This window comes from Micromesistius poutassou, assembly GCF_964030765.1.
Source record: "Micromesistius poutassou genome assembly, chromosome: 11".
Classification (NCBI taxonomy): domain Eukaryota; kingdom Metazoa; phylum Chordata; class Actinopteri; order Gadiformes; family Gadidae; genus Micromesistius; species Micromesistius poutassou.
This window is the reverse complement of record NC_140281.1, coordinates 16,738,859-16,765,523: the sequence shown is the minus strand read 5'-3', so window position 1 is coordinate 16,765,523 and position 26,665 is coordinate 16,738,859. Positions and strand designations below refer to the sequence as shown.

Below are 26,665 nucleotides of genomic sequence, written 5' to 3'. Positions count from 1 at the left end.
GAAATGTTTAATAAATATTGATATGTTAACAAGAAATGTTTTGATATCCTTATTGTGTGAAAAGTTATATTGATCAAGTAATGTGAAATAATCGGTAACTGAAAAAAGAATCATTAGATTAATTAATAAAAAAATAATTGACAGATTAGTCGACTAATCGAAAAAATAATCGCTAGATTAATCGTTTGAAAAATAATTGTTTGGGACAGCTCTAATGTTATGACACTAAAACCTCTTGCTCTGCCAGTGTAGATCAGCACCATCCCGTGTGCTGAGGAGGTGATGGCCTGTGGAGAGCCATACGTGTGTTGACGTTCATAATTGGCCTTCGACACACCCTGGTGGTTGCCCTGGGAGACCATCCTGATCCGGATATTCACCTTTGTGTCAGCCTGGCTATGGCTGAGATGATTTCCAACGGATTTCCAAATGTGGGCGCAACCTTACGATGCTCAAAGCCAATTAGAGCGACGCACTTTGCTCTGGTTTGCTCGTGCCAAATCCAGTTGGAAGTCAAACAAAAACGTACTTTAATCTGAGAAAAGCCTTCCATGCAGGTTGCTGTTCTATCTTCTCACATCGTTATTCAGTCTATTTCAGAGAGAACCAGTTTCGATTGCTACCCCCTTGCCAGGAACGCCACCATTGTTTATTGAATTGGTCACTGGTTGTTGGTCGTGAGCTGAAACGGCCTCCCCTGAGAGCCGATTGGACCGAGCGTTTTTATATTTTTGGATAAGGCTTGAGACGGGATCGAGGCCAGACCGACACGCAGAGAGAAACAGAATGTGATCCCAGCCATCAGGCTGCCTCACCAGGCTATCCTGGAAGCACATGCTCACTGAAAAGACAGCTCTGTGTGTGTGTGTGTGTGTGTGTGTGTGTGTGTGACACTGCATACTGACATGCGCCCACACACACACACACACACACACACACACACACACACACACACACACACACACACACACGCTTCAATCCCTTTCATTTGGGAGTGTGGATGGGTGTTAGAGTCAATGGGTGAGAGAATGAACTCATCGTTTGAAAAAGGTTGGTGCGTTCAGAAACTGGGACATTGTAGATAATAAATAATCCAAATCCATTACTATTCTGGCGTGCATGATGACTGTGCATGTATTTACCGAGTTTCCAATAAGCAAAAAGCTCCATCTCTCCGGGTTTATTGTTTAAAACGTGGTGGTCAGAAATGAGACCAGTATACAAGCAGAACCAAGTCGGCCATTAAGAAACAACAGACCTTGAGGCTACGGCATGTGGCCCCGGGCCCCCGGAAGGGAGGGGACGCTTCCTTCACAGACAGGGAAGAGAGTGAGAGAAAGAGAGAGAGAAAGAGAGAGAGAGCAAGAGAGAGAGTGGGAGAGAGAGTTAGTGAGTGAGTGACACAGAGAGAGAGAGCAAGAGAGAGAGAGAGAGAGAGAGAGAGAGAGAGAGAGTTAGTGAGTGAGTGACACAGAGAGAGAGAGAGAGAGAGAGAGAGAGAGAGAGAGAGAGAGAGAGAGTTAGTGAGTGAGTGACACAGAGAGAGAGAGAGAGAGAGAGAGAGAGAGAGAGAGAGAGAGCGAGAGAGTGAGAGAGAGAGTGAGAGAGAGAGAGAGTTAGTGAGTGAGTGAGTGACAAAGAGAGAAAACAGTAGAGAGAGAGAGAAGGATGACAAGTAGAAGTGGCTTGAGCATAAAAGAAAAGAAATAAAGAAAATAAATAATGTGGCATATGTGTGAAATCAGCGGGGTCTACCAACTGTGCAATTATCGTCAGTGGTGAGAGCTAGCGCCGCGGCGGTGACGGGAACCTGCGCGGAATGCTGATGAGCCGTTTAGCAGGAGCACGAGGGAGCATACGGGAGTCAAATTGGACACATCACTCGGCTTCAAAAGGTGATGAAGCACGGAGGAAGGCAGGCGCGGGCGGAGCGCTTACGGACGGCGAGACCCTATAGAAGGTTTTTCATTAAGCTAGCCGGCTACCCTGAAACATCAGAGCGGTTATGATTGGACGAGATCCATTTGGGCCGCGCAGGAGGATTTCCGATGAAATGGCTCTACCCACCATAAAAAAACAGACCTTGGAAAACAAAACCAATTATTAACAACAACAACAACAAAACAACCATTAAATCTCAAGCCCTTTCCAGGAAAGAAAACATGTTTTCCCGAATGCCAGAGTTGTTAAGCTAAGCGCACATGACTCAACCCATCCGGTTCAGTTAATAACTAACCCAAGTTAAAAGATGATGGAACTTGTAATTGCAATTCTTCATCTTCAATCACCCACCAGCTACATATCCATCTAGCGATCCTCCCTCTATCACTCATCACGCTGTCTATCTATCATCTCTGTATCCATCCACCCATCATTCACCCATCTTCTCAGCCATTCCTCAGTTTTTTCGATTTCCCCAAACCCCCATCTTCCTCACCAGCCACACAGATGCTAAGGCAGAGAAGTTCGGGTTGTGATGACTTTATCTCATAATGTTCTGCTCCATGATTTTAAAACCCTACCCCCTGCTGGTTCACCATTTCCTCTTGAAGCCACTGATCAAACGTTTAAATGTGCCTCCATCACCAGCCATGTGATGCTAAAGCCGAGATCTGTCCAGATGGTTCCTTTTGAAGTACAACGGTATAATGCTAAGCTAACTGGACATGTAGGAAAAAGGCTAGCCATGATTCAACAGATGCTTTTATCCAAAGTTACTCATCTTTTTTTGTAGATTTGAGCTGTTTCGTCACAAAGCAGCCTCCAAACTTATACTGTTTAATGTTTATAATTACTGAACTTTCCAAGACCGTTGAAGGGCCTGTCCAGTCGATTCTACAGTTATGACCAGTGTTGTGTGTAACGCGTTACAAAGTAACGCAAAGTAATGTTACAGTAACGTAACTACTTTTTTCGGGTAAAAGTAGTGTAACGCGTTACTACTGAAAATATGGTTACGAAACGTAGTTCCTTTTTCAGTTGGGCACAACATTACTTTTCCCAGGGACAGTTTTGACAGCGACACTGCCTCAGCTGCGCGCTTGCGCAATAGTCGCGGGTGCTCATTCCACACTGAGGCTGGTACTAACAATAGCATGCAGAGAGCAGTCAGTCATCATGGCAAGCGTGGCGGAGCAACCAACGGTAACTTTTGAGGGATGGAGGCAGTGGCGGTTTTAGGCACGGGCGAAGCGGGCAGCCCGGGGCGGCATTATTTTATGTCACATTGGGGGCGGCACGAGCACACGAGCAAAAAAAAATCATCCATGCCACAAAGCGGTTTTCTATTATCTATCATATCACTGGGTAGGGAATTGGCATATTGGCGCCCCCTCCAGCTGCAGGCACCCTTGCTTGGTGAGGAGGTGCCGTGCACAGAAGTTGTGTGAGAAGGGGAAACATTAACATACATTAACATTCTCATTCACCAAGAAACATTAATTATGTATTAAAACATGTTTTAATTTCAAAACATTGAAAAACATATCATATTGTAAAACATTGCATTTAGAGAGACTGTGAGTATGGGAGAGAGAGAGAGAGAGAGAGAGAGAGAGAGAGAGAGAGAGAAATAGATAGAAATAGATAGAGATAAATATAAATAGTTACTCACTACTTGTTCCAAAAACAGAGTTAGTAACTGAATTACTCTACAATAAAAGTAACTAGTTACCAGGGAAAGTAATTATTTGCGTTACTGTAAAAAAAAAGTAGCTTTGTAGATGCGTGTGTCGTTGTGAGATGCTTCATTAAATTAGAGTTGCTTACAACAGATGTCAACAAAGTCTTTTCTACTGGACATAATGTTCACTTTACATGCATGTTCTTGCCTTTCACCTCAATGAATTTGAAGTAGTGCTTATATCTCCACCTTGAAAATGCCAACTTTTCATCGGATTGCTCCGGACTCGCTATTTCTACTGCTTCACCGAATCTGTTAGGTGTTTGTGTGTGCGTGTGGCACGCGTATCCTGGCTTGTGTGTAAAAACACTGGCTCCGATTGGCTACCATGAAACATGACTCTGCCTTAGCCAATAATAATCGCTTATCTCTTTGTTAAACCACCCGGTCTCCTCACTATCAGTTTGTGTGGAGCCAGGGGTGCGTTCGGATTACGCAGTTTATGACAGTAACGGTAATGGCGTTGTAACGACGGAAAAAGTAATTAGTTAGATTACCCCGTTACTGAAAAAATAACGGCATTACTAACGCCGTTATTTTAAACGGCGTTATTACAAACACTGGATGTTGATACTTCACCTGCGCGGCTCACGAAGTTGCGCAAGTTCTATTTTGGAACAATCACAGCAGAGCAATCGCTCTGATCCACAGACACGGGACTAGCCTACTGCGCGCACTAGGATGGCTGTAATTCCATAAAAGCTCACAACGCGTCACTAGCGTTGTTTACACTGGAACTTTGACAGGGGCACAAAGGCCACCTTGGCCCTAAATTTAACATTTTTTCACAGGGCATCAAGGCCAAAGTGCGGGGCAGCGACGGCCATGGCCGTCGTGGCCGTCGTGAAATTCCCACCCTGATGTCAACAGACCAAAACTGCCACTGGATGGAGGTATTCACATTATTTCGAACTGATTGAAAATAAGCAACATAAAAGTAATGTAAGAGTAACGAGTAACGGTAACAAGTTACTTTCCATAGAGGGTAACTAAGTAAAGGGATTAGTAACGAGTAACGAGCAAACACTACTTTTTAAAAGTTCCCAACACTGGTTATGACTTTGTGTAGATAAACTATAGCATCCTCTACTCCTTTATAGAACCTGTCTATCTTCTCTTTATACAAATACACAAATGTATACCTTTGTGTATCTTTGTACTTTGAAGACCTACGGACAGAAATACAGTCCGTAGCCATACAGACTCATAATAACTTGTGTTTGTTGCTGTTTTTTATTTATTTTTGGGTTCCAGAGTTACGGGTTGTGATGACAGTGTCTGTGTCTTGTTTCCTGTTGAATGAAGTCCAATAAAGACTGTACCAGATCATGAAGGCCGTCTGACGAGAGCAGGCTCCCCATGTTCTGCTCTGGGGGCCGCAGCGAGGGCCCCCCTGACGTTCCACGGCGTGGAGCAGATGTTGTGTGCTAGCATCCAGATGTGAACACTGAGCAACGTCTGTTTCGGGCGTTAGAAAAAGACAGCTGAAAAATGTCATGAAAACATGAAAAATGTCATAACCCACGGAATGGTTCACGGCACGGTGTTCAACAGGAACAAAGGGAACAAAGACTGGTCACATGGGATGTGGTTACTTCCTGATGTACATATGGGACCCGAGGTTCAGGGAAACCGCAGTGGCTGAGGTGAGGCTGGTGTCTGGGGGATAGACTGGAGGATGGCGTCTGTCTTACCCTGGATACGGCACTATGTGCAAAAAAGGGCAGGGTTTCAGAATCAACAGATTAACCCTGAGATTGTCTGTCGGGATTGCTGGGATTTTGTTGGGATGACTGGAGTGTGTGAGGCTAATGGTTACTTCTGGGACAGAATGTCTTTTAGGTCATTAGTTCTCAAACTGTGGTGCGCGTGTGCGTGAGCGTGTGGTGTATTTTGTGGTATGTAGAGGAATCTCTGAAATCTATTTCAATGATTTTTATTTGAAAACTATACTATACTATTATATACTATATACTATTAAGATACCGCAACAAATGAAAATACCTTAACCATGAGATCATTACAATGGGAGTCAAAATACGTTTCGCCATTCCTGTAATATTTTTGTTTCAATGTCAGCCTGTTTCGTGGTCGGGTTATATATGTATATGGCTCTAAACTGAAATATTTGATAGATAAGTGCGGATCAGGATCAGGAGGAGAATATATTTCAACCTGTGAAAAAATTAAGTGGACGGCATTGATCCGAGCACAGTTGGTAGCGGCGGCTCCAGGAGCACCAGCGAAGTCTCAGCAGCACCTGCTAGCAGCAAACAGCGCAAAACAGTAAGGAAACATGACTTGAGTCATGTCAGATTTGGATTAGGCTGGAGCGGGGCAGAGGGAGAGCCCAGGCCGCAGTGTTTGGTATGTGGGGATGTTGAAAGAAATGATCCATGAAACCCTCCCATCTCAAACAGCATCCTACAACCAAACACGCAGTGCTGAAGGACAAACCGGTTGATTTTTCCTAAGAAAATGTGACAGATTGAAGCAGTCCAAGTTGCTGATGAACACTTCTGCGAATATTTAGCGGTGAAGGCCGAATTGAACAACTGAACAGGAAACAAGTTCAGCATCGAAACCTCTGATATGCTGAAGGACTTGACCGTTATCGAGCAGGAGAGTTTAACAGAATTATCATGCGGCGAAGTCCGCTTTCAGAAGGCGGTAGTTGTTGGACTTTTGGAAGCAGCAACACATCGAATACCCTGTGCTTTTGGACGAGGCTGTGTGCTTTCTTCTTTCTTTTGGGACCACATATCTGTGCGAGAAAGGCTTCTCTTCACTTGCCATCAAAAAAACGACTACAGAAGCAGGATTGATGCCGAGCCACACCTGAGACTGAAGCTGACCTTGATTGACCCAGACAGCGCACCCTTCTCATTAGGATTATGGAAGTTCAGGTGTCAACATGCTGGCCAAGCTATTATTATTTAATTTGTATTTAGCCTAACATTAGCCTAACATTTTTCAAGCAGGTTGTTGGTATACAGTTCTTCTTAATTTGCTCACTTGCTATGTGTGTGTGGGTGTGGGTGTGTGTTGGAATGAAATACAGTTGTTATTGTTAATGTTGTCACTTGTTCTGTGTGTGTGTGTGTGTCTGTGTGTGTGTGTGTGTGTGTGTGTGTGTGAGTGTTTGAATGAAATACAGTTGCTATTGCTAATGGTGTCACTTGCTCTGTGTATGTGTGTGTTTGAATGAAATACAGTCGTTATTTCTAATGTTGTCACTTGCTGTGTGTGTGTGTGTGTGTGTGTGTGTGTGTGTGTGTGAGTGTGTGTGTGTGTGTGTGTGTGTGTGTGTTTGAATGAAATACAGTCGTTATTTCTAATGTTGTCACTTGCTGTGTGTGTCTGTGTGTCTGTGTGTTTGAATGAAATACAGTTATTATTGCTAATGTTGTCGATTGCTGTCTGTGTGTGTATGTGTTTGAATGAAATGCAGTTGTTATGGTTAATGTTGTCACTTGTTCTGTGTGTGTGTGTGTGTGTGTGTGTGTGTGTGTGTGTGTGTGTGTGTTAGGTGCGGCCCGTTGTGTTGTGTGAGTTTGTCTCAGTCCTAGTGCTAACTCCTTGGATATCTCACAACAGTGAACAATAAATAATATTATCTTAAGGAATAAATGGGCCACCTGCGTGAACTGTGCGTAGCTGAGTAGGGCAGGCCTCTGCTAATCTATTTGTTATATTGTATATCACCGGTCATAATGGTGGTAGTTGGAGAAACAAATATTTTCAACGCTATAAAAAGTTTGAGAACCACTGTTGTAGAGAAATGAAGAGTATGTGTTGCATTGAAGGGAGGTGAATTCTGATATTGATAGGCTTATGATAGGTCATTTTGTGCGTTTAAATTTATTTTAAACTCGTTATTTGAATGCACAGCAGTGGGCCAACATAACTTGTTTTTTAAACATGGCCTATAAATAACTGCCGATTTGAGTGGACTGATAACCTAGAATTACCCAGAGTAAATCTTCTTCCAGTCTCATCACTATATCTTACTGGTGAGGTGGAGACACACACAACAACTCATGTAAGCTTTTCTAAATCATGCAGCAAAGAGCGATATCTCATATTCAGAAGCAGGAGCATTCTCCAGGAGCCATCTTATCTTGATTCAAGGAGAAAGACGGGACGAGAGTAGACAGAATCTGCATGAATCCGTCTGTTTCCCTTCTGTCTGTGGATGAGCTCTCTTCCATCCTTACTGTGTGTATCCCAGTGCACACATGTGTGAGTGTGCGAGTTTGTTTATTTTTAAATCTCCACCCGGTAAAGGCTGCATTATGTTCCTCCATCCCCTCTCCGGCTCCCCTCTGAAGTGCGCACAGCATCTTTGTCTCTTTGAAACCTTGCTGGTGAACCATTGTGCTGGCGGCAGCTTCTCTGCCAGCCATCTCGAGAGAAGCCGTAACCGCGGTTACGGCTAATTGGACAGCCTGACGAGCCGATCGCAGGACGCTTCAGGTTCGCAAACTGGGACATGCAGACCAAAAGCAGACATGAAACACATGCACAGGCAAAAATACATAGGCACGAATGCACTTGTGCAGACAGAAGCAAAGACACACACACACACACACACACACACACACACACACACACACTGGACACACAAACAGACGCATGCATACCAAGAAATAGACACACATGCAGACACACATATGTGTCAAACACACGTGTCACACACACACACACACACACACACACACACACACCTTCCTACCATACTCATTAATCTAACTAAAACTGCATGCCAACAAAGCGATCCAACAGAAAAAACTGAGTAAAAGGAAAGGAGCAAGGAAAGACAAACAGATCAGAACAGATACTGTAAACGCGGTTAAACAAACACAGCGGGTGTGAACAGCCAACGCTGGCTGGGAGATGCTAATTGGCTGCTGTGCGGAGAGACCACCCCGTATTAACGCGGTATTTCTGGAGCGCCGCACTCAACAGCTGCTGAGCTACGCCCACACTCCCACGATTAACAGACACCACGGGCACGAGAGAGAATGCCAGAGACTGTGCACGAGAGAGAGCGCATGAGAGAGAGGTCACTATAGAGTGTACGAGAAAGGGTGCACGAGCGAGAGGGGGCACGAGGGAGAGTGCATGACAGTGGCTTTTGACAATCGACAAGTAATCAAGTAATATCACCATATTCTGAGGAGCTGTAGATAGCTTGAAACAACTTCTTTCATATTGAATAAGTACAATTTGTGGGTGGGGGCGGGGGAGGAGGAATCTGAATGTGTTTCTGTTGTTGTTGTTTTTGTTGTTGTTGTGGTTGCTGCTGTCTTGGGTTTTGTGTTTGCTTTGTGTTGATGTTGTGTCTTGTTTCCTTTCAAGGTCATATCGTATGTCATCTGACGAAAATGAAAGGTTGTTAGGGAAGGAATGAAGATTGCCGGGGGTTTGAACTTACTGCTGATCCACTTGGCATTGGGCTCGTACACCTTGAAGTCCTTCTTAAAGATGTCTGCCACTGTGAGCTTGGCCTTGAGGGCCAGGCTGTCGTCCTCCCCTGCAGCGTGGAGACAAAACACACAGAATCAGATGAATTCATAAGCAGTATATTTAAAAAGATCAAACAGCCTCAGACTCAAAGTTTAAGCTGCAATCAGCAGTTTTTGCTGATTTATGTTTGTATTTCTAGATTTTGTGTGTCCTTGTGTCTGGCCGTGTTTATATTCTTTATGATAAGACGCTATAAGCAGCTTTTTCTCTGCCCACTTTCTTTAGATTTTATTCTGTATTGATTGAAGCCGTTTCTCAATACCAAGTACACGGACTACATTCTCGCGGACTTGGAAGTACGTACTTGGCAAGTCGATAGGGATATTTAACGGTCCCAAGTCCACACGAGTCACCTCCGATGCATCCTCGGTAGAACGGCCTCATCGAGAACGCATCGAGAACACACACGGGTTTTACGACAGTACTCGCATACTCGCGTACTTGGAATTGGAACAGTGCTTGGGCTACCACTGATGACGTTTATCGAGAACGCAAGTACACGAGAACACACGAGAACGCGAATTGAGAAACGGCTTGAGTCTCTTGGTTCCAGCACATTGGTTGGACTACTGACCTTTGCTAAAGAGCACATCAGAATACACAAGAACCATGAGACTCAATAAAAACACAATATGAACAAAACAAAGTGAGGGGAGCAAACAAATGCCGATAGCAGATAAATGAATAAGGAATATATATATATATATATATATATATATATATATATATATATATATATATATATATAGTAAAATACAGAAACAGATCATAAACATGTATCATTTTGACTTAATAGTCACAAATCATAATAACAATAATCACTCTGTACACAGAGTGAAACTGACTGTTAAATAAAGAAAGAAAGGAATATAAGCAAACGTCTTTTGACCACTTTTAACCACCCAGATTTTCTGCCTCCCTTGACACTGCTTCCCTTCAAGTGTCCACATTATCGCAAAGGAACAGGATATGAAAGGGTCTTGAGCAGCCTCGGTTAACTCTAGCTGGAGGACATGTCCCGAGGACCCGGCATATTAACTACTTCAGACTAAAAGATACATTTTTATCTCCACGTCTCAGGTCACCAAAAGATCTCCAGAAATCGCTTTGAAAAGGGAGCGAGGGAGGAAGGAAAAGACAGATGGAGGGGAGCCTTCTTTGAAAGATATCTTTTTTAATTCTCTGTCTCATGTGGGAGATGAGATGGCGACCCCCAAACACGTTAATGGGAAGATTAGAATCAATTACAGGAACAAGACGAAAGGTAAACGATAATTAGAAACTTTAAAACCATGTGAGAAGCGACGGCCCTTGACCGCTTACCATTGAAATATACTTTCCTCTTCAATTCCCGGAGCTGTGCGGTAATATTCAGGCATAAATATTTGGCAGACGCTTTTATCCAAAGCAACTCACCGTTGAGACTGAGAACACTTAAGCATTCAATCAATATTAGAGCAGCTCTGCAAACTGCTGCATGACATTTCAGAACAACAACTGGACAGACAGACTGAATATTTACCAAACAGTAGATCCAGCTTCTGAACAGACGCACAGCATTATCCTCATGCAAATCCATAATGTATCTAATCTCTGAGATTCAGGTGGATCAAATTTAAACTATGAAAAATGTAGTCCCCTTTTACCAGCGGTAAAGAAACTAAAATAAAAATTACAACGTTCATAAACAGCAGGTTTACAACAGGGATTTCGGCCGTCACTTTATTGGCGTTCAGATTATATGTCGCTATTAAATGCTAATGCTAATTATATATACCATCTGAATGGAACTGCAAATTGGACCTATGGTGTTTTATTGTCGACAACCACCACTTCAATATTCAATGTTACACCGATTAAGTTATATTATGTCCTTATGTTCAGCGTTTTGCTGCAGGTGCCAAGGAGGACTCAACTGAGACTGGGCCCCGGTGATGTCGCCTGGCACTAATTAGACCTTGAACCAATCAGAAAACAGCCATTGTAATGACCTTGTGTTTTGACTTCAATGTTTTCTAAGCTGATGGTTTCTCTGAGGGTCTCACACATGGATCAGTGAACTGGATGAAAAGGACACAAACACGTGCACACACACACACACACACACACACACACACACACACACACACACACACACACACACACACACACACACACACACACATACTGTCACACTCTACTGCCATTTGATCTTAATCTATAGTGGTCATAGAAACACTGTACAAACCCATTACCCCATGTGTACTATGCATTGTAGTTAATATTTGTATTATTATTAAAATACAAGGAAAACATGGATATGTGTCCTCTGCTGTTGCTTGATGATTTTTTGTAAATCACAGTGGATTTGATTGCTGAAGCTATCCATGGAGAATTATCAAATTGTTATTATGAATATATATATATATATATGTATATATTCAACGACCATTCAAAGACTTGTGTAACAAAAACGCTCATAATCCGAACACAAGGGTGACCAACGCATGTTATTTATTCAACACAATTCGTTTCAAGTGCTATTCACCATTGAGAGGGAGCAATTCTAAAATGAAAGATTTTTTTTTTTGGATTACTTTCAACCGAACACAAGGTGAGAGTAGTTTGAATAAAAGAATACTGCACATTTTATTTGATGTGGAGCACAACCTTTACCACAACCATGGCCTTATTAACCCAGTGTGGTTCTAAACTATAGCTTGGGGGGTGGGGGGGGGGGGAACTGAATGCCTAAGTCTGCATTCAGAGTTTTTGAACCAAGATGGAGCCGGGATAGAACCAAGATGGCCGCTCTGTGCATAAGACCCATACAGTGCTACGACGTGCTAGAACCTTCCATAAGCTTGTTTCTTTAGCAACAGAGAGCCCCTAGAGAACGTAAATCCGGGATTTGCTTGGGATTTATTTGCCACTGGGTTAATTAATGTCGTGTTGGCGAAGTACAGTACACACACACACATTCTCCCAGTACAAACATTAATTACTTGTCAAGCCAGAGTTACATGAAAATATGGTCAGGTTTTGTGATTGGATTGAAAGACGCACACACACAAGCGGACACATCTATTCACACACACACACACACACACACACACATTTTTATTTGTTTCTAGAATGTGTGAATTGTATCGTTATCAACTTATTTCCTTCCATGTCTTCTTTAAATTATATACGTATATACACAATTTCAATATTGTTTTAAAATATATTCTTTCACCCATTTTACAAATAATGGGAGGCTCAAAGGTGAATCTCTTCATACTTAAAAATGTGCATGTATTTGATATTGGCTAAGTCGCTTTTAAACCAAATAAGCAAAACGGGTTGAATATTTCTATAAATATCTCAGCCCCTCATATCAGGCACACTGCCTTTCTTCTTCTAGTCCTCAGTTTCTTGCCCCAGCTGCCCCAGGGATCAGCTCAACCAGATGTTTGACCTACAAGATGTATGTCTGTGTGTGTGTGTGTGTGTGTGTGTGTGTGTGTGTGTGTGTGTGTGTGTGTCGGTGTGCCTCTGTTTGTCTGTGTGTGTGTGTGGGCCTATCAAGTTTTTAAGTGTTCCAGCTGACACAGAGATAGTGTGGTATTATCGGGTGAGGGGAAGAGAGACCGAGAGAAAGCAGGCGAGGGGGGGGGGGGGGGGGGGGTGGATGAGAAGAGGAGAGAGACAACAATGGAAAGTGGGGGTGAGAGAGTGAGGGAGAGGGTAGGAGGGGGAGAGGGTGGATGAGTAGAGGAGTGAGAGAGATAGGGAAAGTGGGGGTGAGAGAGTGAGGGAGAGCGTAGGAGTGAGAGAGACAGAAGCTGGGGGGGGTGGAGGGATAGAACTGCGATGGAAGGGAGGTTGAGATACGGAGAGAAAAGATGTGAGAAAGGGAGGCAGAGAGACAGAGAGAAAGGATGGGAGAGAGAAGGAAAAGGAGAGAGACAGAGAGAGAGAGAGAGAGAGAGAGAGAGCGAGTGACGGAGAGTGGTAGACAGAGAGAGGGAGTGGGAGAGGGAGAGAAAGAGAGAGTAAGACAGTGAGACAGATAATGTGGAGAGGGAAATAGAGAGGGAAAGAGAGTGACAGAAGGTGGGCGGGTGGTTTGTCAAAAGCAGTTAGAAAACGCGTTTCTCTCTGTCAGATGAGCATCCATCAACTTGCTGCTACTGAGTTGCACAGAACACGCCATCCCATAATTCCCCACAAGTGCCACGTTTACACAGCTTGATGCCCCGGGAGGGCATCCACCACCCTAGTTTGTTTAACATGGAGTCACTTTGCTCTAATTCTAGTCACGAGCCGTGTAGTATTGACATACCGGTGTAAGCTACGCCGATGGAACAAAGCTCACTTAATAAAAGCTGTTTTCTACTGCATGCCAACTATTTATCTATGCTACCGGCGTTAGGAATGGTTACGCACTAGCCTGGCTTCGCTAGACAAATTGCAAACTGCAATTATCCAAGGGGGCGTTACCAACGGGGGTAGACGAAAATACCTCTGGAGGCAATCGGATAGGCCGACAACCAACCACACGGATTGATGCAGCACTGAGCCACGAAAAGATTTTTAACAGGCAACATGGTTGCAGTCGAGATATCTTCCTTCTCAACAAAATCTTTAAGTGCAGTTAAAAGTGTTCTGTTAAGTGTTATTTTTTTTTTCTAATGTATTGTCTAGTTTGTTGTCTCGATAGCGGGATCAACAGACCGCTCTACGTCAACAGCGGCCATGTTTGTTGAGAATGCTCCTACGGCGCTCCTCTGCACTTGTCATCGTATTTATCCCGCCTCACATTACATAAACGGTCGTGATTGGTCGCTCTGTCTCGTACCAGGCAGAAATCTTTTTGTACGGGAGGGGAGGCAGACGTTAACCGCAGAGCAAATTAAACATGAGCCCCTGAGATCTGTCTGGTTTCCCGACTTGTTACTTACCATTCCGACCCCAAACTAAAAGATTCCCAACACACATCGAACACAAGCTGTAACCGTGTCCCCGAGGAGGTTCAAAAGTAGCAGAAAAACAGAGAATATCAACTCTCCGTTGCCATGGATACAGAATTAATCAACGACCACTTTCCGGAGCCAAGAGGGCCGTATCAAATAATTTCTGCCAAACCGTTTGCCATATAGCCCACCAGACAAACAGTCCCTGCCCCGGTCCGTTCGTCCTGAAGCCTGACGTACTGCAAGACGGCCCCCCACGGTGCCCCCACAGAGTCAAGACCCTTTTGGACTGGTGCTGGACGAGCAGCTGTGGTTGGAGCGCTAGGTGGGCGGGGGGGCCATGGATTAACACTGTTTGGCAATGTTCCTCGAAACAGCGTGGCCTGTCTCTGCTCTCTACTGCTTCTGTCTGGCTTCCAGTGGCCCCCCGATCGGCCCCTGGCCCCTAAGAACTTGGGCGGTAGGAAAAGGCTGGCCTGGGTTATTCTGGGTCTCTGACCGACTCAAGCTGAGGTCCCTGAACTGATCAGTGTTGTTTCCAGAACACCAGGGGTTGATCTCTGCTGCTGCCCCGCAACGCACTGGAGAACCTCCCATATATGTCCCTGGAAACTGTGTCAACACGCCTGAAAGCTTTAAGAAGAGAAGATATCGGACACTATGTCGGAAAAACTTCTAGGATAAATAACTTGGACACTGTTCGATAAATTGGGAGGAGTACATTTCGAAACAAGGAAGATAAACTTCTCGGAGAAACAAATTGGACACAAAATCAATAAACCTAAAAAAAAGCAAAAGAAAATCGGACAGTATGTTGAACAAGGATGACTGCTCTCATCTTCCTTCCACCCTGGCTCACGGGTGATAATACCTTTAATATAACCTCGACTATTACCTGGATATCTCCTTCCCCCCCCACGCCCGGACTGCAGCTCGTAAACAAACGCAGAGCGATTAGCATGTCGCCAGTGGAGCGGAGGAACACATTATATGGACGGCTGTGATGAGGGATGGCGTGTGAAAGCCTCCATATCAGCAGACTTTATGGGGCTGACTCTAAGCAGATGGCCCGCTGATTAAACCCTGTGTGTTTCGTCTCCACCGAGGAAAGCGTGAAGGTCAATATCCAGGTAAAGAGACCCGCGCACTGAAATGACTGCAAGGGACGATTTAGACGTCAGGATGAAATGCGCTGTGCGTGTGCCTTTACACATGCCAGGTGTTTTACATGTCACAATGTGTCATTTCCTGTGGCTCCCTGACCTCCAGCGAGGTAATGTGACGAGAGTGCTATATAATCTTACCCGATGTAATGAAATGTAAATTTGATCATAGTGTGTCACACCTCAGGTAATCCATTAGGTGCAACAGCCCAGAGTCATGTGCGTGAATCATCCTCACTCACTCATTCATTCATTCATAACACATGCAGAGAATATACACGCACCCGCTCACACCCATACAATCTGCATTGCATGTGAGCGCACACCTTTGCATTAAAACACCTACACACCAACACACACACACACACAAACCCATAAACACACTTGTTTCACACTTGCACATAGTATGTGCTAAAACACAATGAAATACAGGTAAGCAGAAAACACAAGCACAATTCCACACATACATGAGCGCACACACACACTGACCCAGAATGCACATACACACACTCACATCACATCTAAGTGGATACACTTCCATGGAACACAGACACCTCTGCAGACCTCATTATCATGCAGAGGAAGACCTGTGAGGTTTGTTCAATCAATCTGAGACTCACTCAGGAGTAACAAAAGAGATGTGTTTGTGTGTGCATGTGTGTGTGTGTGTGTGTGTGTGTGTGTGTGTGTGTGTGTGTGTGTGTGTGTGTGTGTGTGTGTGTGTGTGTGTGTAGCAACTATATGTTGCTACACACACACACACACACACACATGTTTAATGTGGGTTTATATGTGGGTTCATGTATGCGTGCATGTGTGGGTGTGTGTGAGACTGTGTATGTGTGTGTGTGTGTGTGTGTGTGTGTGTGTTTGTCTGCGTGTGTAGCAACTATATGTGTACATGAGTTTGTTTGTGTGTGTGTGTGTGTGTGTGTGTGTGTGTGTGTGTGTGTGTGTGTGTGCATGCGTGTGGGCTTGCGTGGGTGTGTGTGTGTGTGTATGTGTGTGCGTGCGTGTATAAAGAGTGTGATGAGTGTGATGAGTGTGTGTGTGTGTGTGTGTGTGTGTGTGAGTGTCCACCCACCTGGTGTCAGCAGAATGACGGAGGTGACGATCAGAGAGCAGATGACCAGAATGACAAGCAGGGCGATGGCGATCCCCTTCCAGTTCCTCTGGGGGGGGTTGCTGCCCACCAGCTCCTGCAGGGCGGGGGGGAGGGAGGGAGGGATAGAGTTTTAGTATTCCAGCCACCTTTACACAATGATTCTAATCAATTTGCTCATCAAAAGAAATCGATTCAATCCATCAAAACTCAATTTGAATAAATGATTAAGGACTTACAAAGTAGGTTTCAATAGAGAAAGTGGGGGAGAAAGAGAGAGAGAGAGGGGCAGGGAGATAAATAGGATAGGGAGAGAGGGAGAGCAAGAGAAATCGCGAGAGAGGGCTAGGTACCATCAGTCAGATGAAGAGCATTTGTAAAAAGCAGCATCATCTGCCTGTCATGTAGCATTGCATAGCGCAATGAAGTATCATATACTACAATGTACTATCCTCTCTGAGCTACATCAAAAAGCTTTGCATAACATCATGTACCATCCTCTAGCTCTGAGCTACATCATGTAGCGCTGCGTAGCATCATGTACCATCCTCTAGCTCTGAGCTACATCATGTAGCACTGCATAACATCATGTACCATCCTCTAGCTCTGAGCTACATCATATAGCGCTGCGTAGCATCATGTACCATCCTCTAGCTCTGAGCTACATCATATAGCACTGCATAACATCATGTACCATCCTCTAGCTCTGAGCTACATCATGTAGCGCTGCGTAGCATCATGTACCATCCTCTAGCTCTGAGCTACATCATATAGCACTGCATAACATCATGTACCATCCTCTAGCTCTGAGTTACATCATGTAGCGCTGCGTTGCATCATGTACCATCCTCTAGCTCTGAGCTACATCATATAGCACTGCATAACATCATGTACCATCCTCTAGCTCTGAGCTACATCATATAGCACTGCATAACATCATGTACCATCCTCTAGCTCTGAGCTACATCATATAGCACTGCATAACATCATGTACCATCCTCTAGCTCTGAGCTACATCATATAGCACTGCATAACATCATGTCCCATCACATAGCTCCATCCACAACCTCAAATTCATATCACAGTTTCATATTTTGAACGGCACAATGGTATTTTGTTGTATCCACACAAAGTGTTGTGTTGGGTTATAAAAGTGTGGGTCATTCCTTTTAAAAACGACACAATTCACATGAAGTTTAGTTTGCCAATCCACTAAGCTCTGGTTCATTCCCTTACAACACAATGACCTTTTTCAGAGCGCTATGTGGCACTGTGCAGCATGGCTACAGAGAGTCCCCGCGAGGCGTTTGCTGGGCATATAAATAGGACACGCTACGCTAACATGCTATCTCCACAGCCCACACAACAGAGAGCCGGGGGAACACACCGGCCCCCGCCCGAGACGACAAAGGAAAAAGAACCACAACACTCGCGCACAAAGAGCGTCTGGGTTCTGGAGTGGCGCCCAAGCGGCACTCAGCGGGAGAGGGAAACAAAACCCAGGCGCCGGCTCTGAGCTCTGAACGCAGTCGCAGCGCGCAGGAACAACAGGGCCCGGAAATGAAAACAACAAATCAAGTTTCTCCATCTGTTTGTCTGTTGCATTCATATTCCTGTGTGTGTCATTATGGTCTGTGGGTCCGGCTTCTCCCACGTGGCTCATCGTTAATTTCCTCGTGTGTGTGTGTGTGTCAGGTCGATGACGCGCGTGTTTGTTTCGTTTTTCCGTCTCCCATGAATGGTGAGTACGTCGGCCGTGACATTCCCTCACAAGTTAGGGCGGGAATACGTATGGTGCCGCTAACGCAAATATGATGTCCAGAGGAGAGGAAATGAGATAGAGCATGAGAGAGAGAGAGAGAGAGAGAGAGAGAGAGAGAGAGAGAGAGAGAGAGACAACACAGAAGGAGAAAGAAGGATGGAAAGCAGAGCGACAACAAAATGGAGACAAAATAGAGTTGGAGAAGGAGCGAGAGAATGAGAGAGAGAGTGAGTGAGAGAGTGAGCGAGAGCGAGCGAAACAAAGATTCAGGGCCTGGCAGGCAAATGCGCATATACAGATATACAATGCAAGTCCACTCTCGTACATGCACTCTCGTACGTGCGCTCTCATACATACACTCTTCTAGGGACGCTCTCTTACATACACTCTCGTGCGTGCACTAACATATGCCGCACTCTCATACATACACTTTCGTACGTACGCTCTCATACATACACTCTCGTACGTGCACTCTCATACGTGCACTCTCGTACATGCGCTCTCGTACGTGCACGGCCGTATGTGAAGCCCACAGGGTGTTGTTTCTAGGGTGTGAACAGGGGGTGGGGGGTTGGTGAGGTGAGGGGGAGGTGACAGAAGGGGGAGGAGGATGTGCAGCGAGGCGAACACCGGCCTCCGGCTAATGTGACGGGTAAAAATGGACGCCGCCCTGCGATGCGTGAGGTCCGCCGACTGGCCGGCAGCCCAAGGCCCGCTGCGGTCAGGGCGCCACAGCTCAAGGGCGAGCGACAACAAGAGCGGACTTCTCTTATTTTAACGGCCGACCTTATGGTTTACGAGTCCGTTTAGGGACAAATATATCTTACATTTTTTTAACAAGAGATAACGTGTAAAACTTTTACAAGGAACGATAGAGGGGCCATGAAACTCTTCAGATCTATCGTTAATCAACGCGGCGGATCCTTCCCGCCGTTTCCAGAACCAACGGTGAGCCGAACCAAATGCCATCCGTTCATCCCTCCTCAGTTGAGATTTATCCTCTGAGAGCCGGTTTCCTTTTGGGTGTCAGCGCCGCAGAATAGAACCCCATGTTTCATGAGGTGGGTTTAACAAGGGGTACTTCACAGTGTGTTGTTGCACCGGCGTACTTAATGCTAGGCTTACAAAAGCGTTGAATAATTCCTTTCAGCCCCGAGACGAGACAATTGATGTTAAATTTTGGTTGCAAAGCGACAACTCCTTAATGGGACTCTTTCTTTTCATGAATCTAAGGTACTGCTGCCGAGAGCACAAACAGAGATGTCTTCACTAGAAATATCCCTCACTACATCTCACTGAAAAGTAAACGAGCTTTTCCTTGCATCAGTCTCCACTTTCCAAACATAAAAAAAATCAACCCTGACTAATAGCCAGCAGAAAACACAATCATCTCCTGAATCATCCTTAATGGCTACCGTGTGCAGGGCGCAGGATCCTAAGCCCAGGCCGTTAGCAAAGGATTAATACCTTCTTAATTAGTTGATACAAGATTTATATGAAGGAAAGAGTAAGCTAGCTGGTGTGTTGTTGTTGACCTGTGGCAAGGGGCCTTTATATGAATACATGCTAAAGCTTTTAATGGAGCCCAGGAGCCGATCTACGGAGCCCACCTCCGCCTGACCCCCCGCTCCCCTTCTTAATTGAAAGAAGTCTCGGAAAACCGTTTGCCTAGCGGGGACGCGGCCCTGCTAACCAGACTGCCAATTAGCCAGGGCTATTACCATAGGAAGCGGTTAGTTAGCCAATCGGTGATGCTGTGTAGCGCTGATCGCTAGTCAACACTGAAGCCCCCATGGAGAACCAGAGGGGGAAGACAGAATAATAACCTGGATTAAACTGTAAGAATAATGGGATGCTAATGTGTTTTCCCACACAAATACACCCTCCATCTTCTTTTTCATACTTTGATTTTATTGAAATTGTTGAATATTGAATACATAAATACATTAAATTGCATGAGAGAGAGCTTGAGACAGAGCGAGCAAAGAGACTGACAGGCAGATAGACAGAGCAAGTCACAGATATATATATATTTTTATGCGTTATCTGTCTTACTTTGTCATACCTGTTTCTTGTAATCTAATCGATTAATCGCATAGAATTGTTGAGTTAACTCGCGATTAATCAATTTATTTGTATTATATTTGAGTCCACTCCAATTGAAGTTAAATGAGATTATCAAATGGAATGGCATATAGTCATTCATACCAAATGTTCTTAATAAGCACAAATTTGACCAAGTGATCTTGAGGGAGTTTTATTGACTCACTCAGTGTGGGTTGAATATGAAACTTACGGAACACCACAGATTTGGGAATTTTAAACAGGCAGTTACTACAAGTGTAGTTAAATTCAAATAAGTAGCACCACATATTTGGTAATTGTAAACAGGCTGTCACTTACTGCAAGTGTAATTGAATGTAAAGTAAGTGGAACTAAAAACAAAAATGTATTCTGATATAAACGTTGACATTCTGTGGGCATTACCTTTCCAAATCACAGTAAAAAATATATATAATAAAAAAATAATGTGCGTTAATGCGTACATTTTTATTAATCAAATTTAAATAAGATTGATAAATAAGATAAGAAACATTACTATTGTGTTAATTTCCACAGTCCTAATATATATATATATATATATATAGGCCCGCTGCTAAGCTTTTGGAGGCCCTAAGCATAATGTCATGAATTGGTCAGGGAGCCCCCCCCCCACCACCCCCTACATGTCATCATAGAGTATCAAAATAACAGCCTCAACAACAGCATCATCAGTAATATATAAAGTAATATATAAATAATATATAAGTATATACAACTTTTTTAACAGCAGCATTACAATATATTAACAACTGCAGGCTCCAAAGATGAACGTAAATAATTATGCACATGAATAAGGTATAAAAGGAAGTCATCAAAACAAATAAACACACACACAACTATTTTCACACACCCAAAAACTACATAAAGTGCAGTATTGTCCTAATCAACATATTTTCCCTACACTATGAAGAACTCCTGTTGGATAGTGTGCAATACTAAATTGCGTGTGCATTCTCAGCAACTGCAGGAGGCTTTACAAAGGTACAAGACGACTTTTCCTAGCAGCAAAATCGCTAATCAAGTCATTATAAGACACCCTATGTGCCACTTAAGCGTTCTTGTCCCATTGTTGACCGTAGATATGTTTTAATGAGTTTCAGTTTAGTAAAACTGCGCTGAGAAAGGATGCTCTGCCTCCGATACAAAAAGATGAGAGCTTTGAAGGCTGTACCAATTCAGGGAATCGTGGGGGGGTGGAGACTCTTTTTATATATTAGGTAAAAACATGTAATTTGCCCGAATTGAGTGATAGGGTACACAATTAAGAAATAACAATGGTGGGCCTGTTCATAACTAATTTCTATATTTTGTAATGTAATAATGTAATAATTATCATGACATTTTTTTAGCAACCTTAATTTTGGGGGCTCTGCATACTCTGCGTATGGGGAGCAGCAGCCCTGTATATATATATATATATATATATATGTTTTTTCTCTCTCTCTCTCTCTCTCTAGAGAGAGAATTAGACAGTAAATGGTAAAGAGAGAGAGAGACAGAGAGAGAGAGGAATCATAATGGGAGTCAGACAGCTGAAGGTAGAGACAGAGCGACAGAAAGAGAGGCTGTAGACAGAAGGGCAGACAGGTAGGAGCCATAATTGAGAAGGAGTAAACAGCAGCACCCATATAAACAGAGCCTGCTGTTGATTCTGCACTATACCTCTCATGTTCCATTCCAGCTTATTCACTCTGGGTTTGGCTTGGTTCGGCTCACAGTAAAACAACGGCAATAAAAACAAGCTAACCAACCAGTCCAACAAACAAACCGACAATGAATCGCATTTATAAAAGCACATTTTCTCTAGGCGGCCTGACAGCACACAGGAGGACTTCAAATGTGTTTTTGTCAACAGCATGAGGAGCTAAATTGTGGTCGGCCATTTTGAGTAGAGATGTCAATTTGAGAACAGCTTCTTACCAAAACCCAAATACACTCTGTGTGTCTAAATGTCATCAGACAGAGTGTTCTCTGATTTAAAATTTGAAACAAGAAGGTCACTTTAAAATAGATACAACCATACATTGAAATATGGCAATATAATGCACTTGTTGAGATGTTAAAAAAATCACATTAACATAAAATACGATATACAATAACTAACCCTTCCATTGAGCATTATTAACATTAACTTTGATTTACATTTTCTACTAGGGCAGGCTTATATCGTGGTCAGAATTGACTTGTTATTTAGCATACACCAAGGCATATTTCCTGTGAGTAGAGTGATCAGGCTGTAGTAGTGTACTACATGTGTAAACTAGGGATGTCACGAGAACCGATACTTCGGTACCAAGTCGATACCAAAATTCTAAAAACGTGACGGTACTCATTTTTCTTAGTACCGGTACTTAGGTACCGAGGATGCAATTCCTCCGGACATCACGTGGGCAGCATATACACCTACACGGGAACATGGAAGACGGCAACTGCAACTGCAACTGCAACTGCAGCTGCAACGAGTGCGACGGCTCCACCTCGACTCGTCGATAAAAAGAATAGCAAGAGTCGTGTCTGGAAGTACTTTGCGTTTGGAACGCTGCGCCGCGCGACTGTTTCAGACGGGACCCGTTACAATGTTGCGCTTCTAAACACTCATGGTACGACTGCGTTCGGCATCACTTACTTGATGTTGTTTTGATTGAAGATTGGCAGGTTGTAGTGGGTGCGGCGGTGAATGTGCGCGTGCACATTCGTTCTATTCGTTTGAACTATTCGTTCAAAACCAAATAAACAAATCAAAAACAGCGTTGCTTATTCGCTTCAAATAATTTTTATTTTCAAAACTTGGTAATTAATACGGCTCGGTACCGAGCGGTTGAAAACAATGTTGGCGTCTCCTGTGGCTGCCTTGCGCACCTGCATTATATTACTTAATATTAGGTTGGAAGTTATGTTTTAAACCCCGCCATGCATGCAAGTGTAAACGCGAGCCGCATAGCTGCATGACTGCCTGCTTTCAGCGTGTATTTAAAAAAAAAATGTTATTACTTGAACGCTACATGCCACTGTTCTTTTTTTGTAATGTTAATAGTGGTTTATTTTTATTCATTACTTAAAGGCTACATGCCAGTGCCACTGTATTGTTTTGTTTTTGACCGTGGTATTGAATTGGGTATCGAGAATCGTGGAATTTCACTGGTATTGGTATCAACTACTAAATTTCTGGTATCGTGACATCCCTGGTGTAAACAACGACAGCTTTCTATTCATTAATCCTTTATTTATTGTAAGATATTGACATGTTATTTCTAATAAAAAACAGACAGAGCAGTGTGCCTTTAATGAAGTGCTTTGAAAACTAAACCTCTCAGAGAAGAAATACATCCATGAGCTATTTGGAGACATCCAAACACCATCTTAAAGGTCACTTCGTCCATGAAGTCATACCACCCACGTCAGCAGCTCTGGCCAGTAGGAGAGCAGTATTTTATATACAATGACATCTAAGCTTTTTAAAAACTTGCCATCAGGTTTATTCACTGCCAAATTGAGAAAAATGTATTAACATAGGAGAAGTGTGAAAAATAATACAATTTGACTTACGATTCGATTTGACATTGTAGGGCATGGCAATCTCAAGAGGTGTAAAGGTATTTCAATAGCTGTAAGAGGTTCTATGCAATAATACACAAAAGCTTTAGAATGTGCTTCAAAATAGAATGTGATTCAAGTACCCATTCAAAACAGAACTACCGAAAAAACTATGCAACTCATTGCATTCCATATTTGAGCACTAGCAAAATCAGCAGCACTGATTTTGGTGTGCTTAAAAAACTCTTTGTATGAAACACTATGCTTCTGTGTGTATCTCTGGGTGGCTGGTCTCCTCCTGGGAAATGTCAGGTACCTTTCCTTTCTTACTCTCTCTGTCATCACCAAGGAAGACAGAAATATATGAGTGTTTCTAGGTTGGCAAGCTGGCTCCCCTGCTGAACATCTGCGGCGTTCTGGCATTATAAAACACAGCGTTGAAGGGGCACAGCAGGCTGTTATTACTACTGGGTTGTTCAAGACTCTGGGCTCCATGTGATGAGAGGTTGGATATCCAGACATTGTGGGAATGTCTTATTCAAGTCATAAAGGCTGCAAGAAAAGCTAAGTGCGTACATGTGTTGTTCAAATGAGACTGTTCTAGTTAATCATATCGTGTGGAATAAACATGCCTTCTGGTCAAGGTTGGTGAACCATGAGAAAAAAATACAACATGAAAGATCAAAAATTTCACCCAGGGTCGGTGGTAGATACATGATCGTTCATGACTTATCACCCCGACATTCTTCTCCTCCTCCTTCGTTCCCTCCTCCCCCCTCCAACGCCTCACCTCGAGCAGAAAATAATCGCTGCGTAGGTCGAGGTTGCTAACGCTACGACCGCGCGGCATGTTAACCTTGCCTGACCTTACCCCAAGCGCACCTCTGTGATCCGCAATTAAAACAACGATTGGACTAATTAGGCTGACCAGAGCAGCCCCAGACAAATCGAGGAGTAATTACGAGTTACCGTGGTGACGGAGGAGAGCGACGAAGGTGAGGAAGACAGTGAGGGTGTTTGAATATATGCAAAAAATAGTATCAGCTGACACAAAGAGCCCTCACCTCAAAGGCAGAGAGAGAGAGAGAGAGAGAGAGAGAGAGAGAGAGAGAGAGAGAGAGAGAGAGAGAGAGAGCAAAACAATGGTCGGTAGGTAGGACCATGTAAAGAACAAAAGGGCAAAGGGCTTTGATAACGAGGCTAACAGCTTTGCCTCAACTGGAAATAGAAATAACCTTGATTAGGGATGGAAAGGTATATGCTGCAATGCTAATGTTCCGGGGAAGGTATTGCGCAGATGGTTGTAATTTTCAGAAGGTTAGTTATTATTCATCATCACTGTCAAATCATTAGATCATTGTCCATTCTAAGCAGGGTGGCCCCAGTATGTACCTACCGCCAATAAGGTGTGTAAATTACCATTGGAGTTACGCTCCTGGCTGGGCTCCCTGCCTCCGCGATCAAACCTTTGCAGCGTATCCAGAACGCTGCAGCACGCCTCGTGTTCTACCTACCTAAGTTTTCCCATGTGACCCCTATCTTCTGTGACCTCCACTGGCTCCCTGTAGTAGCTTGCCTCAGATTCAAGACAATGGTACTGTCAACAGAACTGCCTCTACCCATCCCCAAGTGCTAGTCAGACCACACAGCCCAGCTCGATTGCTCTGCTCAACTACCTCAGCTGGAGGCATGGTAACTGCCATCGCTCAGAGGTTGCACAACAAAGTCACAACTCTTCTCTGTTTTGGCACCGCAGTGGTGGAACGAGCTCCCTGCCGAGGTCAGGACTGCAGAGTCGCCCACCAGAGTCAAGACTCACTTGTTCATTGCACCTCCTCCTTTACGCCCCCTCTTACACACACATGGTATGTTTGTACGTTCTGGCACTTAATATACACACTTATTGTAGGTTGAACATTCTGGCACTTAAAAATAGTACTTATATATAATAGCATATTATGCTAGCAATCTTTGTTTTTGTATACAGGGAATGGGTTAACCTAGCAATTGTAAGTGTTTGGTACTTATAGCAATATATTGTAGTTTCTCTTTCTTCTGACAAATCGCTTTTGGTAAATGTGTCTCCTAAATGTAAATGTAAATGTAAATGTAAATGGCCATGAAGCAAGGGCACTCTAGCAGAACCCTGCTAACTCTCCAAATCATAAATTGGACTAAACATTTCACACACAGTGAAGATTTCTTTGGTGAATTGTCATGCAGTGTATGGCCACAGGCTGAACAGGGTCTTGCTGTGTGCTAGCATGTATTAGCATGTTCTTCTTCTGTGTTGGAATTTATTGATTCTTCAGGATGAGCTTTGGTAAAGAAAAGGTTCCTTCCAAACAGCTTTACTTCACAGATGGATTGGTCATCCTATGCGAGTGTGTGTATTCATATGTCTGATGGTACCCTACCATCTATACATCTCCTAGCTTAATAAGACAATAAGGCACTGTGTGATATAAGATGTCTGATTGTCAGACAGCCTTTGTTTTATAATCTTTAGATAGCATCTTGAGAACAATAATAATTGAGAGAAAATAATCAAAATAATCAAATCAAATAGTCAAAATAATAATTTATTTTGACGTCCATCACAGAGCAATTTCTTCAAATTGCCAATGTGATCGTGACAGTGACATGTGGCTCATGTGGACTCGTAGTTTGTCACTCGACGAAGCCGGTAATAGTTAAAACAGCCGGCCGGTCTTTGCAGATGGCCTCGGCTGGTGGTCCCCACTCATGGACCCGCCCCCAGAAGTGAGCCCTCAATGAAGACGGCACATGAAAGACTTCTGGTACCTCCATGACTGAAGAGGAAATAACACAGTCCCTAGATAGCATTTAAAC

At 43.7% G+C, this 26,665-nt stretch overlaps 1 protein-coding gene across 1 annotated transcript in view; it reads right to left on the bottom strand.

Moving 5' to 3' along the window:
* Positions 1-26,665, bottom strand: part of LOC311355487 (A-type potassium channel modulatory protein DPP6-like) — a gene marked incomplete at its 5' end in the record, with an annotated part of 125,358 nt that overhangs the window by 28,764 nt on the left and 69,929 nt on the right. The window contains 2 exons of the mRNA XM_084475241.1: positions 9,120-9,218; positions 16,396-16,510. Coding sequence (XP_084331367.1) covers positions 9,120-9,218; positions 16,396-16,510 — 214 coding nt within the window. The remainder of the gene's footprint in view (positions 1-9,119; positions 9,219-16,395; positions 16,511-26,665) is intronic.